The sequence below is a fragment of the Eptesicus fuscus genome, chromosome 14 (assembly GCF_027574615.1).
Source record: "Eptesicus fuscus isolate TK198812 chromosome 14, DD_ASM_mEF_20220401, whole genome shotgun sequence".
Classification (NCBI taxonomy): Eukaryota; Metazoa; Chordata; class Mammalia; order Chiroptera; family Vespertilionidae; genus Eptesicus; species Eptesicus fuscus.
Window position 1 is genome coordinate 80,085,010 of NC_072486.1, and position 20,654 is coordinate 80,105,663.

Sequence of the window (20,654 nt, forward strand, 5' to 3'; positions counted from 1 at the left end):
GAGCCATTAGGGGACGATCAGGCTGGCAGGCAGAAGCAGTTAGGGGCAATCAGGCAGGCAGTCATGCAAGCGGTTAGGAGCCAGCAGTCCCAGATTGTGAGAGGGATGACTTCTGGTGCGGGATCCGGCCTAAACCGGCAGTCGGACATCCCCCAAGGGGTGTCCCAGATTGGAGAGGGTGCAGGCTGGGCTGAGGGACACCCCTCCCACCCCTGTGCATGAATTTTGTGTACCGGGCCTCTAGTATGAATATAAGATCTTTAGTTAATCTCTTCTGCCCCCTTCCCTCTGAGATTCATCAGTCTGTTCCATGTTTCCATGCCTCTGGTTCTATTTATTCATCAGTTGATTTTGTTCATTAGATTCCTTGTTCGTTTATTTTGATTTTTAGGTTCAGTTGTTGATAGATATGTATTTATTGCCATTTTATTATACATATTTTTTTCTTCCTCCTCCTCTTCTCCCTCCTCCTCCTCTTCTTCCTCCTCCTCCTCCTTCTCTTCCTCCTCCTCCTCCTCTTCTTCTTCCTCCTCTTCCTCCCATTCTCCACCCCCTCGCCCTCCCCATCCTCCTTCTCTTCCTCTTCTTAAAGACTACCCTTTAACATTTCATGTAATACAGGTTTGGTGATGATGAACTCCTTTAGCTTTTTCTTGTCTGTGAAGCTCTTTATCTGACCTTCAATTCTGAATGATAGCTTTGCTGGGTAGAGTAATTTTGGTTGTAGGTCCTTGCTGTTCATCACTTTGAATATTTCCTGCCACTCCCTTCTGGCCTGCAAAATTTCTGTTGAGAAATCAGCTGATTGTCGTATGGATGCTCCTTTGTAGGTAACTAACTGTTTTTCTCTTGTTGCTTTTAAAATTATCTCTTTGTCCTTAACCCTTGGCATTTTAATTATGTTGTGTCTTGGTGTGGGCCTCTTTGGGTTCCTCTTGTTTGGGGTCCTCTGTGCTTCCTGGACTTTAGGTCTATTTCTTTCACCAGGTATGGGAAGTTGTCTGTCATTATTTCTTTAAATAGGTTTTCAATATCTAGCTCTCCCTCTTCTCCCTCAGGCACCCCATAATGCAAATGTTGGTCTGCTTGAAGTTGTCCCAGAGGCTCTTTACACTTTCTTCATATTTTTGGATTCTTTTTTATTTTTGCTCTTCTGATTGGGTGTTTTTTGCTTCCTCATATTCCAAATCATTGATTTGATTTTTGGAATTCTCTATTCTACTGTTGAATCCCTGTAAATTATTTCTTTTTTCTTTTGAAGAAATTACTTATTTATTGTTAGAATAAAGACGGTCTCCTTACAGAGAACAAATTCTTTCTCCCTCCTGTTTTTCAACTTTAGCAGATATCATAAAACAACCCCAATTATTTCTTACCCCTTCTCTTCTGAACTGCCCATTTTCTCTAGATGCTCTTCTAAGTCCTACCCTTCACCTCAGCCTTGGTGGGAAGACTTTATCATGGTGAGGCTGTCACAGCAGAGGCCATAGGGCCTTGTAAGCATCACCACTGGCTTATGCAAAGTCATGCTTCTCGATGTCACACATCAAGCCTTTTTTTACATTGCTCTCTTTAGAGGGAAATGCCTAATTTGACTTGCTATTATGCTATTTTATTAAATTTAATAAATCTTTATTGTTCAGATTATTACAATTGTTCCTCTTTTTCCCCCTCATAGCTTCCCACCACCCGTTCCCACTCCATCCTCTGCCCTTACCTCCCCTGCACTGTCCTCATCCATAGGTGTACCATTTTTGTCCAGTCTCTTCCCGCACCCCCCACACCCCTTTCCCCCTGAGAATTGTCAGTCCACTCCCTTTCTATGCCCCTGATTCTATTATATTCACCAGATTATTCTGTTCATCAGATTTTTTATTCACTTGATTTTTAGATTCACTTGTTGATAGACATGTATTTGTTGTTCATAATTTTTATCTTTACATTTTTCTTCTTCTTCCTCTTCTTAAAGAATACCTTTCAGCATTTCATATAATACTGGTTCGGCGGTGATGAACTCCTTTAGCTTTTTCTTATCTGTGAAGCTCTTTATCTGCCCTTCAATTCTGAATGTCAGCTTGGCTGGGTAATCTTGGTTGTAGGTTCTTGCTATTCATCACTTTGAATATTTCTTATCATTCCCATCTGGCCTGCATAGTTTCTGTTGAGAAATCAGCTGACAATCGTATGGGTGCTCCCTTGTAGGTAACTAACTGTTTTTCTCTTGCTGCTTTTAATATTCTCTCTTTGTCTTTTGCTCTTGGCATTTTAATTATGATGTGTCTTGGTGTGGTCCTCTTTGGGTTCCATTTGTTTGGGGTTCTGTGCGCTTCCTGGACTTGTAAGTCTATTTCTTTCACCAGGGGGGGGAAGTTTTCTGTCATTATTTCTTCAAATAGGTTTTCAGTATTTTGCTCTCTCTCTTCTTCTGGCACGCCCATAATTTGGATGTTGGTATGCTTGAGGTTGTCCCAGAGGCTCCTTACACTATCTTCAAATTTTTGGATTCTTTTGCTTTTCCAGTTGAGTGTTTTTTGCTTCTTTGTATTTCAAATCTTTGACTTGATTCTTGCTATCCTCTAGTCTGCTGTTATGTCCCTGTATGTTATTTTTTATTTCAGTCAGTGTATGTTTAATTTCTAGTTGGTCCTTTTCCATATCCTCGAGGGTCTGGCTAAATTTATCGGCCTTTTCTAGAAAATTCTTGAAAAACCTTATAACTGTGGTTTTGAACTCTATATCCAATCGTTTGCTTTCCTCCATTTATTTCATTCGTGATCTGTTTTTTTGTCTCCGCATTTTCGCTGCTTCCTTGAGTTGGTAGAGTAGCTTTGTGTGCTATGTGTCCTATAGGGCCCAGTGGCTCAGCCTCCCCCAGTTACCTGAGGTGGACACTCTTGGTGCACCCCTTTGTGGGCTGTGTGCTCAGCCTTGTTGTAGTTAAGTCTCGATTGTTGTTGTTATCACTGGGAGGAATTGACCTCCAGGCCAATTGGTTGTGAGGATCAGCTGTGTCTACACTGGGAGAATTTCTGTGCTGGAGACACCCTTATGGGAGAAGACTTGCAAAAGCCTCTGTGCTCAGCTTAGATGGGGCGGAGTCTCAGGGCAGAGCAGACAGCCTTGGCTTCCTGTCAGCCCTGCCCTATAAGGCCCCTAGGTCTCAGTGTCCCTCGGTAATCGCTGCAAGCACCTCTGAGAGAAAGCCGCCCTCGAGTTTCGCCCGCTGCCAGACAGTCCAGTTTCTCCCCGAATGAGTCTGGGTTCCCAGAAACTCACCCGGAACTGGAGTTCAGCGCAGTTGGGAGCTTCTGTCTCCCTCCTGCTTTAGAAAGCCAGCCGCACACTCAGCCGCCCGTGCATTCAGCAGTCAATCCTTTCCGTGCGCGCGTGCCTCCGGACCTCTGCCTTCCGCAGCTCCCCTGAGTCTCCGTGTGCTTTCTCTTTTCCTGACAGTCCAGATTCCCCCCCGAATGAGTTTGGGTTCCCAGAGTCTCGCCCAGGACTGGAGTTCAGTGTAGTCGGGAGCTTCCGTCTCCCTCCCACTTTAAAAAGCCAGCCGCGCACTCAGTTGCCCGTGCAGTCAGCCGCCCGTCCTCTTCGCACGCGCGCGTCTCCGTACCTCAGCCTTTTGTAGCTCCTCTGAGTCTCAATGTGCTTTCCTCTTTCCTTCTAGTTGTAGAATTTCCACTCAGCCAGCTTTCCTGTGGTTCTGGATGGTGTCCGTTTTGTCTTTTAGTTGTAGTTTTGATATTGTTGTGTGAGGCAGCAGTTTAGGTGTTTACCTATGCCGCAATCTTGGTTTCTCCTCTGTAAATTATTTCTTATTTCAAGTAGTGTATGCTTAATTTTTTACTGGTCCCTTTTCATGTCTTTGATGTTCTCACTAAGGTTCTTGACAGTCTCAAGAAAGTTCTAAATCTTAGTTGCAATTAAGATTCTTGAGTAACCTTATAACCATGGTTTTAAACTCTGTATCTAGTAGTTTGCTTGCTTCCGTTTCATTTAGTTCTTTTTTGAGATTTCTTCTGTTTTTTCATTTGTGACATGTTTCTTTGTCTCTGCATTTTGGCTGCTCCCCTGTGTTTATTTCTATGTATTGTGTAGAGCTGCTATGTCTTCTGGAATTGATAGAGTGGACTTGTGTAGTAGGTGTCCTGTAGGGCCCTGTGGCTCAGCCTCCCAGTCACCTGAGCTGGGCACTCTAGGTGCGCCCCTGTGTGGACTCTGTGCACAGGCTTATTGTAGTTGACCCTTCATTGCTGTTGGTGTCATTGGGAGGAATTGAACTCCAGTCCAATTGGCTGTGAGGACCAGCTGCGATTACAGTGGGAGAGCTGCTGTGCAGGAGACACCCCTATGGAGCAGGACTTGCTTCAGTGGGACTTGGGTGCTCACTGAGTCAGCCTCTTGAATGTGTTGCTTGTGGATGTGTAGAGTTGTAATCTGGTATGGTCTGAAGCTGTTCACTGGGTGCCCTGCCTCTGGGAGGTGCAAAGTCAGTGACTGCCTGGAGCCCCTCAGCAGGAGCTACAGAATGATCTGCAGATGGCTGCCACTAGTATTGGGCTTGGAAGTGACCAGGTGAGGTCCAGGTGTGAAGCAAGGCAGGCTGGTGCTAGTGTGACGTCTTGGGCCCCTTTTTGGTAGTATGGGGCATGCTGACACCAGCTGCTGCTTGTTTTAGAGATTTTAGGAAAGTCTGAAGCCTGAGCCAGGAGAGCCCATTCATATCGACAAGCTGCTGCAAGCATCTTGGGTAGGGCTACAAATTGGATGGGGTGGGGTCTCAGGGAATCACCAGGGCCTGGTGAACAGCATGAGCCAAGCTGATGGAAACTCAGATATGGTTGCCAGTTAGCTCTGCGAAAGGGGGAGGTACCAGCACAGGAACAATGACAGTGCCCCTGCAAGCACCCCTGTCTGGGAGAAAGGCACCCCCTGAGTTCCTACCCCAATGCCAGAGAGTCTAGTACCTTCCCATATTTCCCTGGCTCCCCCAATGCCGCTGCCCAGTGCTCAGAGAAAGTGGGCTGTGTAAGTCTGTGTGCCTCCTTAGCCATAATCCCCACTGGTTTTTACAGCCTAAAGTTACGGGGATTTCTCTTCCCAGCTCTGGAACCCTGGACTGGCGGGTCTGGTATGGGGCTGGGACCTCTTGCTCCTCATGGGAGGCCTCTGCAGCCACAATACCTCTCCCGATTGAAAAAATGGGGAGTCAGACCAGACCGGCTCTGCATCTCCGCCTCTCCTACCAGTCTCAGTGTGCTTTCTTCCTTACTTCTCTAGCCAGATTTCAGGTAGTTCTGAATGATGGTCGTTCTGTATTTTAGTTGTAATTTTGATTGTGGGAGGCAACAAGTACCAGTGTTTACCTGCTACACCATCTTGGTTCTCTCCCTAAATTTGGAACCCCTTTCTTAATTATTGAGATAAATGTGGATAGTGATGGAAATATTTTTCCTTTTTTTTTTTTTTTTAAAGGTATTGCTGTCAGAGAGTCGGCAAAGGTAGTTGACCAAGCACAAAGGAAGGTGTTGAGGGGCGTGGATGACCTGGACTTTTTCATTGGGGATGAAGCCATCGATAAACCCACATACGCCACCAAGGTGAGCCCAGACGGGAATGGCTTCAGTGAGTAGCCAGGATGAGCTGCAGAACAAACCATGCAGAATGGCAGATTATCTAGAAAGTGTGCTTGTGAGTTAAATGTGTTTTTATCCTTATGTTTGTAAAGAGGTTTTGTTGTTTGGATGTGGGGAAGTGGGTGGATTTTCAGAGCCCTGGGACACAATCTGGACTCAGGCTTGCATGTGAAGGCAGGTCCTGCTGAGATGGAAAATCACAGGTTGACTAAAGGACCTGTCAAATATGGAAAGTTGCAGATTGATTAATTATAGATAAACATTAAAATTATTTAAGTAGATGTTTGTTCTAAAAAAAGCAAAAAACAAAACCTCCCAGTCAATGGTATGGTGGATTAGCTGCACTTTGCACCTGCCACTCCATTGTTAAGACATTCTTTGTTCTTAGAAATGGGTAGAGTTAGAGTATAAACCATTACATAACAGTCTTTCTGTTAAAGTGTCTGTCTTTTCTCTACGGGACTAACATTCACTTCATGCAAAGGGCACCTTGATTCTGTAGTTGTTCAGTCTCCCCGGGCCTTGTCGTTAGAGTTGCTCTCACTGATGTGAACTGAGGCTTAACATACTTGGTTTCTCTTGGGTTAGTGGCCCATAAGACACGGAATAATCGAAGACTGGGATCTTATGGAAAGGTTCATGGAACATGTGATTTTTAAATATCTTCGAGCAGAACCTGAGGATCATTACTTCTTAATGGTGAGTAACTGGAACTAAGAGGGTTATAGCTCCGTAAATTCCCAAGTGCTTGCATTTAACCAGTTAACCGCCATGTGTCCAAAATGGAAACCATCCTCATACGTCACGATATTTTGAATTTAATTAAAGAAGGTCCACTGCTTGTGTCTATAGACGCTTATGGCGTACAAATGGTTAAACTCAAGATAGTCTTCCCTGGGGAGTCTTTATTTCTGCTAAAGCAACTTGTATGAATCAGGGTGCTTTTTGGGCAAATAATGGAAGGGTCAGAAAAAATGTCTAATGCCAGAAAGGGCTCATTATCTCATTAAACAGGCAGCCTAGAGTTGGGTGGTTCCAGGGCAGGCATCTTAGCCACTCAGTGACAGAAGCGAGGGCTGGCCCAGTGCGCCAGCTGGGCATCCTGTGTGGTTCCCCTCAGGCCCAGCCTGCCAGGTTTCCGTGTCTTGGTATCTGCTTTCATAGAGAGGCTCACCTTTTAGATTCCCAGAAACCTTTCCAGCAGATTGGCCCACCATCCTTTCCACCCTGGGGATGGAATTACCTTGACAGGTTTAGAGTAATCAGGATTCTCTCCCTGGGGCTGGGAGGGGACCCTCTCTGATCATCTGGCCCGGGAGGGTAGGGACCTCAACAGGCCTCCAACAGCCAGGGAGGTGGAGGGAGGTATTGGTTGGGTAGGAAACAGCTGTGTACTTAGATAGCCCCATGAAGTAACTGGGTGGCTGTGATTTTTTGCTTCTTACAACAGAGGAAACCTAGGCAAGATGTTATTTTGCCGTGGTTTAAGTCTTACTGCAAAATAAAATTGAGTGGGGTTATGGGCCCTGATTATGTCACTTAATCTTATTCAAACAAAATAAACAATTACAGAGAAATGAGAAGAATTATGTTTTGATTATGGATTCTGTTCTAATTGTTATACTCAATATTACGTGTTTTCTTCCATGAAATATTCTTTTCAAGTTAAAATTAATTACATGTACAAAACTCATGCTCTACAGAGAGCAATTGCATGTAATGTAAACTGCCTATTAAAACCTGCATAATTTAGCTGCCCAGGCTGAGCACTGTGCTTTCCAAGACTGCCGTGGTCCCTCCCGTGTCCCTCTAGTGGTTCCTGTAAAGTAAATGGAGCCAGGAAGTGACATGTCTGAGTGGCTTTGTCTTTGTAGCCAAAACAAATCATAGACTCCCACCTGTCAGGTTTGGCACTTTTCCTTCTCTAGTGCATCCCATGGCTACCTGTTGGACAGGATTTTAGGAGCGGGCACCATGCCCAGCCGCTTCCTTCTGTCTGCTCGGCTCACTGTGCCAGGAGTTGTCCCTCTTACTCCACCTGAGGGACATCATCCACGAGGCCTGTGGAGCAGATGCACAGGACACAGCCCACAGGAAATGTCTCCTATTTTTATTTTTTTCGGATTTAGCTGGCATATGTAGACCAGTAAGCTAAAATCACTCTCCAGGAAAGAATTGGAAGTGTTTGGTGTGAATGTGGAAATGCTGAAGTCCATTTGCCAAAAATGAACATCTGCGGTGAAGGTTCAAAAATAATCAAGTTTATTAAAGATAAGAAAATACTGTGTTATATACGTTGGGTTTTGGATTCTGCAGGTTGGTTCAATGCGTGGTGTGATTGAGGGAGTGTGGAGATGTGCATTTCTCTCAGGCGTCTGCCCTTATCATCGGTTACTGCAGCAGTGACAGGAGTAAAGCGGTGTAGACATTTGCAGCCGAGTCACCGAAGTTCATTGAAGACATTTACTAAACTGCTGCATCAGATGAGGGCTTCTCCATGAGTCTAAGAGCTCTAAATTCTGTGTCCTTCAGCAGCCACAGGTGTCCTTTCTGACTGCCGTGACGGACACCGGAGCAGATGGGGTGCTCCTCAGGGCCCACATTGTTCACACAGTTCCCGAGACGCGGCTCACATGAGTTGTGTGGCCTGAGCAGAGCAAATGGGAGCCACTCTGCCACCGAATTGCCCCGTGTCCAAACCAGAATATGGGTTTCAGAGGATTGTGGGGCTGGGAGCAGAAATTGAGTTTTATTTTTCTTTATTTTTTCCATCACCATTTATCCCCTCTATGCCCACTTCCCCCTCCCCCGCCCCCCAATCACCACACTGTTGTCCATGTCTTCTCTCTTTTTTTCTTTTGTTTTGCTCAATCCCTCCAATCCCCGCCACCACCCCCCGCCCCCCAATCCAGAAATTGAGTTTTCAGAAAATATTTGGAAACTTTGACTATGAGTTGAGCAAGAAAGAGGAAAAAAGAGAGGGAATATCACCCTCCTTCCATTTTTTTGTTCCATTCGGTCCTTGGTAGATGTGGGATGATGCCGCCCTCGTGAGGGGACAGCTCTCACTCCTGCAGCACCCCCAGACGCACCCAGGACCAATGTCCTGCTAGTTATGTGGCACATCCTGTGCCCAGTCAGGTGCACATCACAATGGACCTTCCATGCGGTGTGTCCTGTTGTAGGGATGGTCCCTCCCTGCTTCTCGAGGGTGCAGCCCTGCTCGGTCTAGTTGCCGCCAGCCAAGCCAAGGCTACTTCTTGGGTTTGCTCAGCTAGTTCCTAGTGGCCGCGTGCGTTCCAGCCTCCAGTGTGTTGTCATCTCCTCCCTGTCCTCCCTTCCTTGAGGATTTATAGTTTTTTAAAAAATACATTTTTATTGATTTCAGAGAGGAAAGGAGGGGAGAGAGAGAGAGAGAGAGAGAGAGAGAGAGAGAGAGAGAGAGAGAGAGAGAGAGAAACATTAGTGATGAGAGAGAATCATTGAATGGCTGCCTCCTGCACACCACACACTGGGGATCGAGCCTGCAACCCGGGCATGTGCTCTGACTGGGAATCCAACTGTGGCCTCCTGATTCATGGGCCGACACTCAACCACTGAGCCATGCCGGTCGGGCAAGGATGTATAGTTTTAAAAAATATATATATTTTATTAATTTTTTACAGAGAGGAAGGGAGAGGGATAGAGAGTTAGAAACATCGATGAGAGAGAAACATCGATCAGCTGCCTCCTGCACAATCCCTCCTGGGGATGTGCCTGCAACCAAAGTACATGCCCTTGACCGGAATCGAACCTGGGACCCTTCAGTCCTCAGGCCGATGCTCTATCCACTGAGCCAAACCAGTCAGGGCTATAGTTGTTTTTTTCTACCATGTGGGGCGTGATCATATCATATATTCATAAAGCTTTCCTAATTACAAAGCACTTCTCCTTTTTTAAAAATTCTTTATTGTTGAAAGTATTACATATGTCCCTCTTTCCCCCCCATTGATCCCCTCTAGCTCGCCCTCCCCCTTCCCCCACCTTAGGCCTATAGTTTTTAAAAAGGTTTCCTTGCCGAAACCGGTTTGGCTCAGTGGATAGAGCGTCAGCCTGCGGACTGAAAGGTCCCGGGTTCGATTCCGGTCAAGGGCATGTACCTTGGTTGCGGGCACATCCCCAGTAGGGGGTGTGCAAGAGGCAGCTGATCGATGTTTCTCTCTCATCGATGTTTCTAACTCTCTATCCCTCTCTCTTCCTCTCTGTAAAAAATCAATTAAAAAAAATATATATATATATAAAAAAAAAGGTTTCCTTGCTGCAGTTACAGTGGAGATTGGGGTGGGGCAGTATTAGATCCATGTGTACAGTTTGCTGGCTTAATCCAGAACTATGGATTGGTTTTTATGACAGTGACTAATTATTCATTTTGGAATCAATACCAGATGATATTTTACTATTATTTTTTTAAAAAAAATATATTTTATTGATTTTTTACAGAGAGGAAGAGAGAGGGATAGAGAGTTAGAAACATCGATGAGAGAGAAACATCGATCAGCTGCCTCTTGCACACCCCCTACTGGGGATGTGCCCGCAACCAAGGTACATGCCCTTGACCGGAATCGAACCTGGGACCCTTCAGTCCGCAGGCCGCTGCTCTATCCACTGAGCCAAACCGGTTTTGGCTACTATTCTTTTTTTAAAAAAAATATTTTTATTGATCTCAAAGAGGAATGGAGAGGGAGATAGAAACATGATGCGAGAGAATCATTGATTGGCTGCCTCTTGCATGCCCCCTACTGGGGATTGACCCGAAACCCGGGCATGTGCCCTTGACCGGAATAGAACCCGGGACCCTTCAGTCTGAAGGCTGACGCTCTATCCACTGAGCCAAACCAGCTAGGGCTATTTTACCATTCTTATGAATAAAAATGTTTATGCAGCTTGCGTTCCTGTGATGTTTTAATATGTTTGAAAACATGATGCCTCCAATGTAGAGCTTGTCATAAATAGTGGCTTAGGGAAGTTTTATTTAAATTGCTATCCTAACGGAACAATTACTGGTAGTAAACATAGAAGAAATGGAGGATTGAGGAAGAAATGGATTTATGATTATGGTTCTCAGAACCCATGAGGATATGCCCTTAATAATGCTGAATTTGATTCAAGAAGCAGGTTAGTCTAATTATATTGTAAGCATTCCTTAAATGGAAGTATATGGACTTTAATGTAAATTCTCCACAGAGAGTGAGTGTTGGTAGCAAGTAACAGAATATAAAGAATAGTAGTTTAAACAGTTGGGGCTTTTGTTGTTGTTCAGTTTGTAGTCGGGCGGGGCCAGTGCTGGTCTGGCACTCCCGGTGTCGTTAGGGACCTGGTGCTCCTGCAAGCACCTGGCTGGAGCTGCCATAACAAATAATCAGCTGAAATTAGCATGAGGCTTCCATTCCAAGGATCTCATCATCACAAGGTGGCTGCTGCAGCTCCTGCCAGCACCGCTGTGTTCCAAGCAAGGGCGGGTTAAGGGCAGAAAGGAGACTGCTGCTTTAGTCTGCCCTTGACCTTTAAGGAACTTTCCTAGAAGGCGTATCCATCAGCTTTTGCTTCTTACTGGCCAGAACTTAGTCCTTTAGCCATCCCTGTCCACAGGGAGTTCAGGGACATGCTCATCTTCTGGCCTGTCGCCGCCTCCTATGACTGATCAGTGGTCAGTCAGGAAGGCAGATGGGAGAATGGATGGGGGTAGGCAATGGGTAGTGCCTGCCATACTATGTGGCCACAGGTATGATTGAACCCACAACCTAGGTATGTGCCCTGACCGGGAATCGAACCCTCAACCTTCTGGTGCGCAGGATGACACTCCAATCAACTGAGCCACCCGGCCAAGACCTACCTATACTTTTCATACCTTTGTCAGCTTTCCCTCTTGCCACTTTCGCCCTCTACTCAGTTGAAATGCTTTGCTTATAAAGGTAACTTGTTAAAGTGCTTGGATTCATATTTAAGGTGAGAAAAAACTTTGTAGATTTCTTTAGTTCATGCAGGTTATTTCTTCTGGTCTGAGACCCATTATTGATGGTTGCAGCTGACTTTTATTGAGCATTTGCTGTGCAACCGTCCCCCCCACCTGCCTAGAGGTCACATGTATCAACTTGTTTATTTCATCCCACCAGTGACCCTGAGGGAGGTACTTATTAGGCCCATTTTTCAGATTGGTAGGAGGTACCTTAAGAGACATACTGTGACCAGTACATGTATTTAAATGAAAGAAATCTAAACTAATAATTTCTAACATTTGTAGTGCAAACTAGGTGCTGGGCACTTCACAGGTATCAATTCAGCCCTTGAGGAGGCACGTTAAAGTGAGTAATGTGACTTTGAGATCCCTCATTTATAATCTGCTTTTGAGTATGACTTCATTATTTCTCCCCCAGGTTTTAAGACTGCTTTCTCTCGCCCATCCAGGGAATAGGTGGGTTCTAATTTCAGTGATTAAATCTTCCGTGGGGCACTGTGAGCTTTGCTTCAGTCACACACAGATTCTAAACGAAAGCACCCGGCTAGGTGATAGCCAGCTGAGATGAGCACGCAGAGCAGGATGCAGAAGGGTTCCCAGCTCGGACGCCTCCTACCCATTGCCTACCCCCATCCATTCTCCCATCTGCCTTCCTGACTGACCACTGATCAGTCATAGGAGGCGGCGACAGGCCAGAAGATGAGCATGTCCCTGAACTCCCTGTGGACAGGGATGGCTAAAGGACTAAGTTCTGGCCAGTAAGAAGCAAAAGCTGATGGATACGCCTTCTAGGAAAGCTTCCAGCCCTTAACCAGTTCCTGGCTGGTCTTCGCGGAGATAATTGTGTGCAGGCACATGGATTTCACATAAACTTTTGTTTTATACAAGTGATAACAAAATACACTTACTATTGAACACCTTGACTTTTTATTTAAAATAAGTAAAAAATCATGATAAAAAGCGTAATATGAAATTTTCCTTCCTACCATTTTTAAGTCCAGTCATGTTAACTGTATTTACATTGTTGTGGAAGAGATGTCTAGAAATTTTCCACTGTGCAAACTGAAACTGTACTTACTCAACAATGCCCCTCTCCCGCCACCTTATATTTATAAAAAGTTTTAATTAAAAATTGTCAACGAAAAGAATATTTAAGAATGTATGTAGTAGCCCTGGCCGTGTGGCTCAGTTGGTGGGGTGTCATCCGTGCACTGAAAGGTCACTGGTGGTTCGATTCTCGGTCAGGGCACGTACCTAGGTTGTGGGTTCAATCAAGGTGCGGTGGGAGGGTGGGAGGGAGCAGCTGATCAGTGTTTCTCACATCAATGTCTCTTTCAGATCAGTTAAAAATAACTTATAAAAAGAATGTATGGAGACATCTTCTTCTTGTGTAACGTTTTATCACAGAGCTTGTTTCATATTAGCATATGTGGGGATCACCCTTTTCATTGCTGCAAATGAAATGTTAAGTTTTATGGAAGTGGCATAACTTATGTAATCAGTTCCTCATGATGGGCTTTAGATCATTTCTGAACTTGTCCCACTGACGAAGGTGCTGACTTTGACCTCTCGGGGCACCTTGTTTAGGTGGGTCTCTGGCCTGTAGTGTGGTTTGATTTTGTTTCATGGTCTTCGCTGAGAGACTTCCTCTGTGGTGGGAGAGGTTCTCACTGGTCTTCGCCGTGATTTTGGTGAGAACAGCTCACTTTCATTGCACTCATTACTCGCACCTGGTGCTCTGTATTAGACTTTTTTCATCGTTCCAGCTCACCGAGGTGGAGAGAGGAGATCACCGTCTTCTGACCCCAATCAACCCCTTGGTCCTCGTGCTGCTGTGGCAGCTACGGCTGCTCTTAGTTTAGCCACTTGCTTTATGTTACGCTTTCTGTTTTTAGTGCGTTTTATTTATGTATTAATTTTTTAACACTCAGGCTTGGTTTTCTCTTTGTTTTGCATTGAGTGTGTATTCTTTCTAATAACTTGTGTTTTAAAAAAATCTTTATTATTGAAAGTATAACATATGTCCCATTCCCCCCCCCCCCCCCCATTGAACCCTTCTAGCCTGCCCCCAAATGTAATTCAAATTTCAAGTAATACATTGACCTGTGTTTGTTTAGGAGTGATTACCTCCTGCTGTGACCAGTGACCAGGCTGGCTCATCCTCACAGTTTCGTCCCTCGTCCTTGCCTCTGCCACCTGCTTGTGATTGATTTGTCACTGAACTTACTCTAATACTAACATTGATGACTTTCTGTATGTTGGTGCCCCTGATACTTCGTCAGGTTAAAGCAGGACCTTTGGTTCCATCATAAGAGGATATCAGTGTCTTTATATTCCCTCTTTTCTGTTTACATCTCTCAATTGGATATTATTGCTGTTTAAATTGACGACATTTGCATTCTGTCCTTTAACTGTGATTCCCAGAAAAGAAAAATCTTACACCTTAACTGGATTGCATGCACATCGTCAGACTTTTTTCTATACTTCTGCACTCGTCCTGTTTGGTTCAAGTTGATCTTCTAACAGTTCCTTCATGCAGGGCTCATTGGAACCACTTCTCCAAGTTCTCCAGTGTGTAAAGAGACTTGTTTTTGCAACATACTTGATTGACAATGTGGTCAGATGCAGAATTCTTGGGTCATAGCTTCCTGCTATATAGACTGAGCGAGCCCCTTATGTCTCGGTGGTAAATGTAGGTATGCTAATGGCCAAGGCTGGTGTGCTTTTCCCACTTTAAGGTGTCTGCTGGAACTGCCATAACAAAGTACCACCAGCTCGTGGCTTAAACACACACGCTTGTTTTCTCAACTCTGGAGGCTTAAGGCCCAAGACCAAGGTGCCGTGAGGTTTGGCTACTGGAAGCCTGTCTTCCTGGCTTGTAGGTGGCCGCCTTCCCTCTGTGGCCTCACGTCGTCTTTCCTCTGTTCACGTGAGAGAGAGCTGCCTGGTGTCTTCCTTTTCTAATAGACATTATCCGGTTCAGTTAGGGGCCCATCCTGTGACTTCAGTTAACCTTATTTACTTCCCTGGAGACCCCATCTCCAAATACAGTCACACTTGGGTTTGAGGGTTCAACATGTGAATTTTTGGGGACATAGTTCAGTCCATAACAAAGGGTGATGTGGGCTGTTTTTTGTTTGTTTTGACAAAAGGCCCAGATAATTTTTATTTATTGTTGTGTTTTTTCCTTTTGCAGCTTTAAATATGTGATGTATACCCATACTTATTGACGTGGAAAAATTCACATCATACTGCTGAATAGCAAAAAGCAGGCTTATTATTCTTTTTTTAAAAATTTAATAAATCTTTATTGTTCAGATTATTACAATTGTTTCTCCTTTTTCCCCCCATATCTCCCCTCCACCCAGTTCCCACCCCACCCTCTGCCCTTACCTCCCCCCCACTGTCCTCATCCATAGGTGTACGATTTTTGTCCAGTCTCTTCCCGCACCCTCCACACCCCTTTCCCCATGAGAATGATCAATCCACTCCCATTCTATGCCCCTGATTCTATTATATTCACCAGATTATTCTGTTCCTCAGATTTTTTTTTTTTAATATATTTTATTGATTTTTCACAGAGAGGAAGAGAGAGGGATAGAGAGCTAGAAACATCGATGAGAGAGAAACATAGATCAGTTGCCTCCTGCACACCCCCTACTTGGGATGTGCCCGCAACCAAGGTACATGCCCTTGACCGGAATCGAACCTGGGACCCTTGAGTCCGCAGGCCGACGCTCTATCCACTGAGCCAAACCGGTTTCGGCTGTTCCTCAGATTTTTAATTCACTTGTTGATAGATATGTATTTGTTGTTCATAATTTTTATCTTTACATTTTTCTTCTTCTTCCTCTTCTTAAAGAATACCCTTCAGCATTTCATATAATACTGGTTTGGCGGTGATGAACTCCTTTAGCTTTTTCTTATCTGTGAAGCTCTTTATCTGACCTTCAATTCTGAATGTCAGCTTGGCTGGGTAGAGTAATCTTGGTTGTAGTTTCTTGCTATTCATCACTTTGAATATTTCTTGCCACTCCCATCTGGCCTGCATAGTTTCTGTTGAGAAATTAGCTGACAATCGTATGTTCCCTTGTAGGTAACTAACTGTTTTTCTCTTGCTGCTTTCAAGATTCTCTCTTTGTCTTTTGCTCGTGGCATTTTAATTATGATGTGTCTTGGTGTGGTCCTCTTTGGATTCCTTTTGTTTGGGATTCTCTGTGCTTCCTGGACTTGTATGTCTATTTCTTTCACCAGGTGGGGGAAGTTTTCTGTCATTATTTCTTCAAATAGGTTTTCAGTATCTTGCTCTCTCTCTTCTTCTGGCACTCCCATAATTCGGATGTTGGTACACTTGAAGTTGTCCCAGAGGCTCCTTACACTATCTTCATATTTTTGGAATCCTTTTTCTTTTGCTTTTCCGGTTGAGTGTTTTTTGCTTCTTTGTATTTCAAAACTTTGACTTGATTCTTGCAATCCTCTAGTCTGCTGTTGGATCTCTGTATGTATTTTTTATTTCTGTCAGTGTATGCTTTATTTCTAGTTGGTCCTTTTTCATATCCTCGAGGGTCTCACTAAATTTATTGGCCTTTTCTAGAAAATTCTTGAAAAACCTTATAACCGTGGTTTTGAACTCTATATCCAGTAGTTTGCTTTCCTCCATTTCTTTCATTTGTGACCTGTTTCTTTGTCTCCGCATTTTGGCTGCTTCCCTGAGTAGATAGAGTGGCTTTGTGTGCTAGGTGTCCTATAGGGCCCAGTGGCTCAGCCTCTCCAGTTACCTGAGGTGGACACTCTTGGTGCACCCCTTTGTGGGCTGTGTGCACAGTCTTGTTGTAGTTAAGCCTTGATTGTTGTTGGTATCACTGGGAGGAATTGACCTCCAGGCCAATTGGTTGTGAGGATCAGCTGTGTCTACAATGGGAGAACTTCTGTGCTGGAGACACTCTTATGGGGCAAGACTTGCTTCAGTGGTGCTTTGGTGCACATTGAGTCTGCCCCATGAGTGTGTGTCCCTTATGGATCTGAGGAGTTGTAATCTGGATGATCCTACTCTGACCCCTGGGTACACTGGCTCTTGGATCTCCAAGGAGGTGCTAATTTAGCCTCTGCCTGAGGCCACCCAGCAGGAGCTATGGAGAGATCTGCAGATTCCTCTTCTTTGTTTGGGTTTTGGAGGTGCCCAGATGAGGCCCAGCTGTGAAGCAATGCAAGCTGCTGTGGGGCCTTGGGCCTTCTTTTGGATGTTCTGGGTCTCTCTGACTCAGCTGCAGTTTGTTAGATAAGTTTAGATTTCAAAGGACCAGGCCATTCATATGCAAAAGCCTCTAAGCACAGCTTGGATGGGGCAGAGTCTCAGGGCAGAGCAAACAGCAATGACTTCCCATCAGCCCTGCCCTAAGAGGCCCCCAGGTCTCAGTGTCCCTTGGTATTCGCTGCAAGCACCTCTGAGAGAAAGCCGCCCTCGAGTTCTGCCCACTGCCAGACAGTCCAGTTTCTCCCCGTATGAGTCTAGGTCCCCAGAGTCTCGCCCGGAACTGGAGCTCAGAGCAGTCAGGAGCTTGTGTCTCCCTGCGGATTGAGAAAGCCAGCCACGTACTCAGTTGCCAGCCCTCTCCATGTGCACGCCTCCATACCTCTGCCTTCTGCAGCTCCTCTGTGCTTTTCTCTTCCCTTCTAGTTGTAGAATTCCCACTTAGCCAGCCTTCCTGTGGTTCTGGATAATGTCCGTTTTGTCTTTTAGTTGTAGTTTTGAAGTGGTTGTGTGCGGCAGCAAGTTCAGGTGTTTACCTATGCCGCCATCTTGGTTTCTCCGCATCTCTCTGAATGAGGAGAATTCTTGCTGGACTAGCTGTGTGTGGTTTTGGCCGGGGTGGGGGAAGGGGAACAGTGTGGGTGAAGCCCCTTCTCTCTGGGGTTCTGTTTCGCAGCTGGTGGCAAAGGCGTTTGTCTGAGCTTGCTCTGGGCTCTGGTGGCAGGGGGTTTGGCCCGTCTGCCGCTGTCCCGCTCGGTTGGCTCTTGCTCGAAGCAGGGCCGCCTGCCTGTGCTCTGGAGAACTCTGCCCTTCGCCTGAGACCTGAAGTCCCTGGTGTCCTCCGGGTGCCCTCACGGTCTCAGTTGGGTGTTTCTTGCCAGTGGCAACTTGCTGCAGGTCTGTTCAGTGTCAGGCTGTTCAGGTGTAATGCTATCAAAGATCAGGTTTCTTCTCCATCACTCGTCTGGGTGGTCACAAGAGGAGCATTGTTCAGAGAGGTCTTTACTTTGCATCTTCCAGGTTTTGAGCCCCACAGTCAGATTTCCTTTTTTTTTTTTTTTAATACATTTTTATTGATTTCAGAGAGGAAGGGAGAGGGAGAGACAGAAACATCAATGATGAGGGAAAATCACGGATCTACCGCCTTCTGCCACCCCCTACTGGGGATTGGGCCTGCAACCCGGGCATGTGCCCCGACCTCCTGCTTCATAGGGCCGGGCCAGGTTTAAGGAACCACGTTGGTTACTCCATCTGCAAAGGGAGGGTGCTCTACAGCATCCTGATGATCATGCTCTTAGGTTCGGATGCAATTACATGAAATCTGGGCAAATACTGAACACAGTGACTGCTTTCTTACAGACAGAACCTCCGCTGAACACACCAGAAAATAGAGAATATCTTGCAGAAATTATGTTTGAATCTTTTAATGTGCCAGGACTCTACATTGCAGTTCAGGTAAAAGCAAAGTTATTTTTATGATTCCCAAAGGACCTTCACTGTCTAATATCTACAGGACGGCATGGTGATTCCACAGGCTCTCTGTTACGAGATAGGGCTGTGTGTTCTTCCTTTTTCCTTTCCCTCAACACACACACAACACACGGAGACACAGCCACACAGAAGGACAGACACACACATTCACAGAACACAGACACACACAGGACAGACACACACATTCACAGACACACAGACACACACAGGACAGACACACACATTCACAGACACACAGACACACACATTCACAGACACACAGACACACAGAAGGACAGACACATTCACAGACACACAGACACACACACAGAAGGACAGACATACACATTCACAGACACACAAACACACAGAAGGACAGACACATTCACAGACACACACACAGAAGGACAGACACACATACTTACACACACCCTACTCCGCATTCATCTCTGTCCAGGGTTTCCAGCCTCAGGGTGGGATGGGCAGTTCTCTGTGTTGGGGCTTCCTGTGTAGTGCAGGATGGTTAGCAGCCTCTGGCCTTGACCCCCTAGAAAGAGCACCCGCCTGGTCTTGCCAAGTGTGACAGACACTGCACCAGGCCTCCCAGTGTCCCGGGGGCAGATGGCCCTGGCGGGGAACCAGTGTCCGGAGTGAGGCCAGTGAACTGCAGGTCCGTGGACCCGCACTGGGAGCGGTGGGTGAGAAACACCACCCTCTGACTCCATAGTAAAATCCCCACCTCACTGGCTTTTTTTGGTTAAAAATTGATTTATTTTATTGAAAACTTGAGTCCTCCAGTTTAAGTACACATGGTCCTTGTCTGGTTTGGGATTTGAATTTTGGGGGGCAGGTGAAGGATGAAGAGGGAGAGTTAGACTCACTCAGTGAGAAGGACCGATTGCTTGACCTGAGCATGAGCGTGCAGAGGACTTGAGGACACTCCCCGTGCTGACGGCTCGTGTCCTGTCCAGGCAGTGCTGGCCTTGGCAGCGTCGTGGACGTCTCGGCAGGTCGGCGAGCGCACGCTGACAGGCATCATCATCGACAGCGGGGACGGGGTCACCCACGCCATCCCAGTGGTAAGCAGACTGGTCAGTGCTTCTCTTTATAGGACTCACCTGAATAGAGGTAAGGGAACAATTAAAGGGAAAAAAAGCTTTTCTGCTTAAAACACCACTTTTAAAGTCATAGCTGTACTTAGACAAGGGACTAAGAGGAGAAAAAAATCTGTGGCCTTCTCATTTTTAAATGTGCAGGGGCAGCTAGCTTCTGCTGTCGGACGGCAGCCATTGGGTGGGGTCAACAGAACTCTGCCTTGCCCCTGGGGTCATGGGGTCACAGCCCCGGGGGCTTTTCCTGCTCACCTTCTGAGCCTGCGGACAGACATCATCGGGGAATCGGTTTGTAAGCATGGCGCCTGGCCACCGGAGGGTTCTCTCTGTTCCGGGACAAGAGTGGGTGGCTTCAACCAGCTCTGCTCTGGACAAGGCCCTGCTGGTGCTTGAGAATGTATTTAGGAGCTGGGAGGAGGGATTGCACCTTCCGACTTGCAGTGTTCTGCCTCGCCACTTTCTGGTTTTACATTTCAGAACGTTAGAGAAGTGACTCCTAATTGGGGCTCTAAGAGACTTCTGTTTCTCCCCCCACCCCCATAAACTATTTAAATGACTTGTTTAAAGTTGTTCTTTGAAAAGAAATTGAAACTCTCTGGAGAGGGTGTCCAGGGAGAGTCACCGGCTCTCATTCCTGATCTCCCCTGCAGGCCCTCCTCCCAGGTGCAGCCCGTTCCTGGGTATCCACGTTTATTACAAGTACGCTGTCTGTGTGTGCAGGTGTATGTGTGTATAACGCCTGTGGAAAAGGCAAACTAGGGCTTTTTAAAAACAACTCATTTACTTTCATTGAAAAATAGCACTTTGTTTCAGGAGGTCGCAGCGAGGACGTGCTCATGTGCTTTAATTCCTTCAGGGTCAGAACGCCGGGACAGGGTAAAGGGTGGAGGTGCCCTCAGTTGGGGTGCGCTCTGCAGCAGGATCCGGAGGGCCGGGCAGGACTGCGTGCCGCCCTCCCAGTGTTCTCTGTGCTGGGAGCCCCGCAGCTGGTCTCACCCCTTGCTCCTGCAGGAGTCGCTGAGGCATGTCCGTGCCGCTGCCCGTGAGAGCAGTGCTGACCGAGGGTCCCGGTGTCTGCCCCTTCCCCGGTCCTCCCCTCGGAGGCCAGTGCAGACGGACCCGCTGGGCGGGGGGCCTGCTGCCCTCTCTCCCGTGTGTCCGCTTGAGGAGGAGAAAGGAAAACT

The 20,654-nt window shown here is 46.3% G+C and overlaps 1 protein-coding gene across 9 annotated transcripts in view; it reads left to right on the forward strand.

Moving 5' to 3' along the window:
• The window catches only part of ACTR3B (actin related protein 3B), a 63,353-nt gene that overhangs the window by 24,209 nt on the left and 18,490 nt on the right, over positions 1-20,654 (forward strand). For 7 of the 9 annotated variants that reach the window (XM_054726467.1, XM_054726459.1, XM_054726465.1 and 4 more), the window contains 4 exons: positions 5,482-5,606; positions 6,231-6,341; positions 18,248-18,343; positions 19,330-19,437. In XM_054726467.1, the coding sequence (XP_054582442.1) occupies positions 6,270-6,341; positions 18,248-18,343; positions 19,330-19,437 (276 nt within the window). In that variant the 5' untranslated portion in view covers positions 5,482-5,606; positions 6,231-6,269. The other 2 variants (XM_054726460.1, XM_054726466.1) reach the window with 2 other exon arrangements.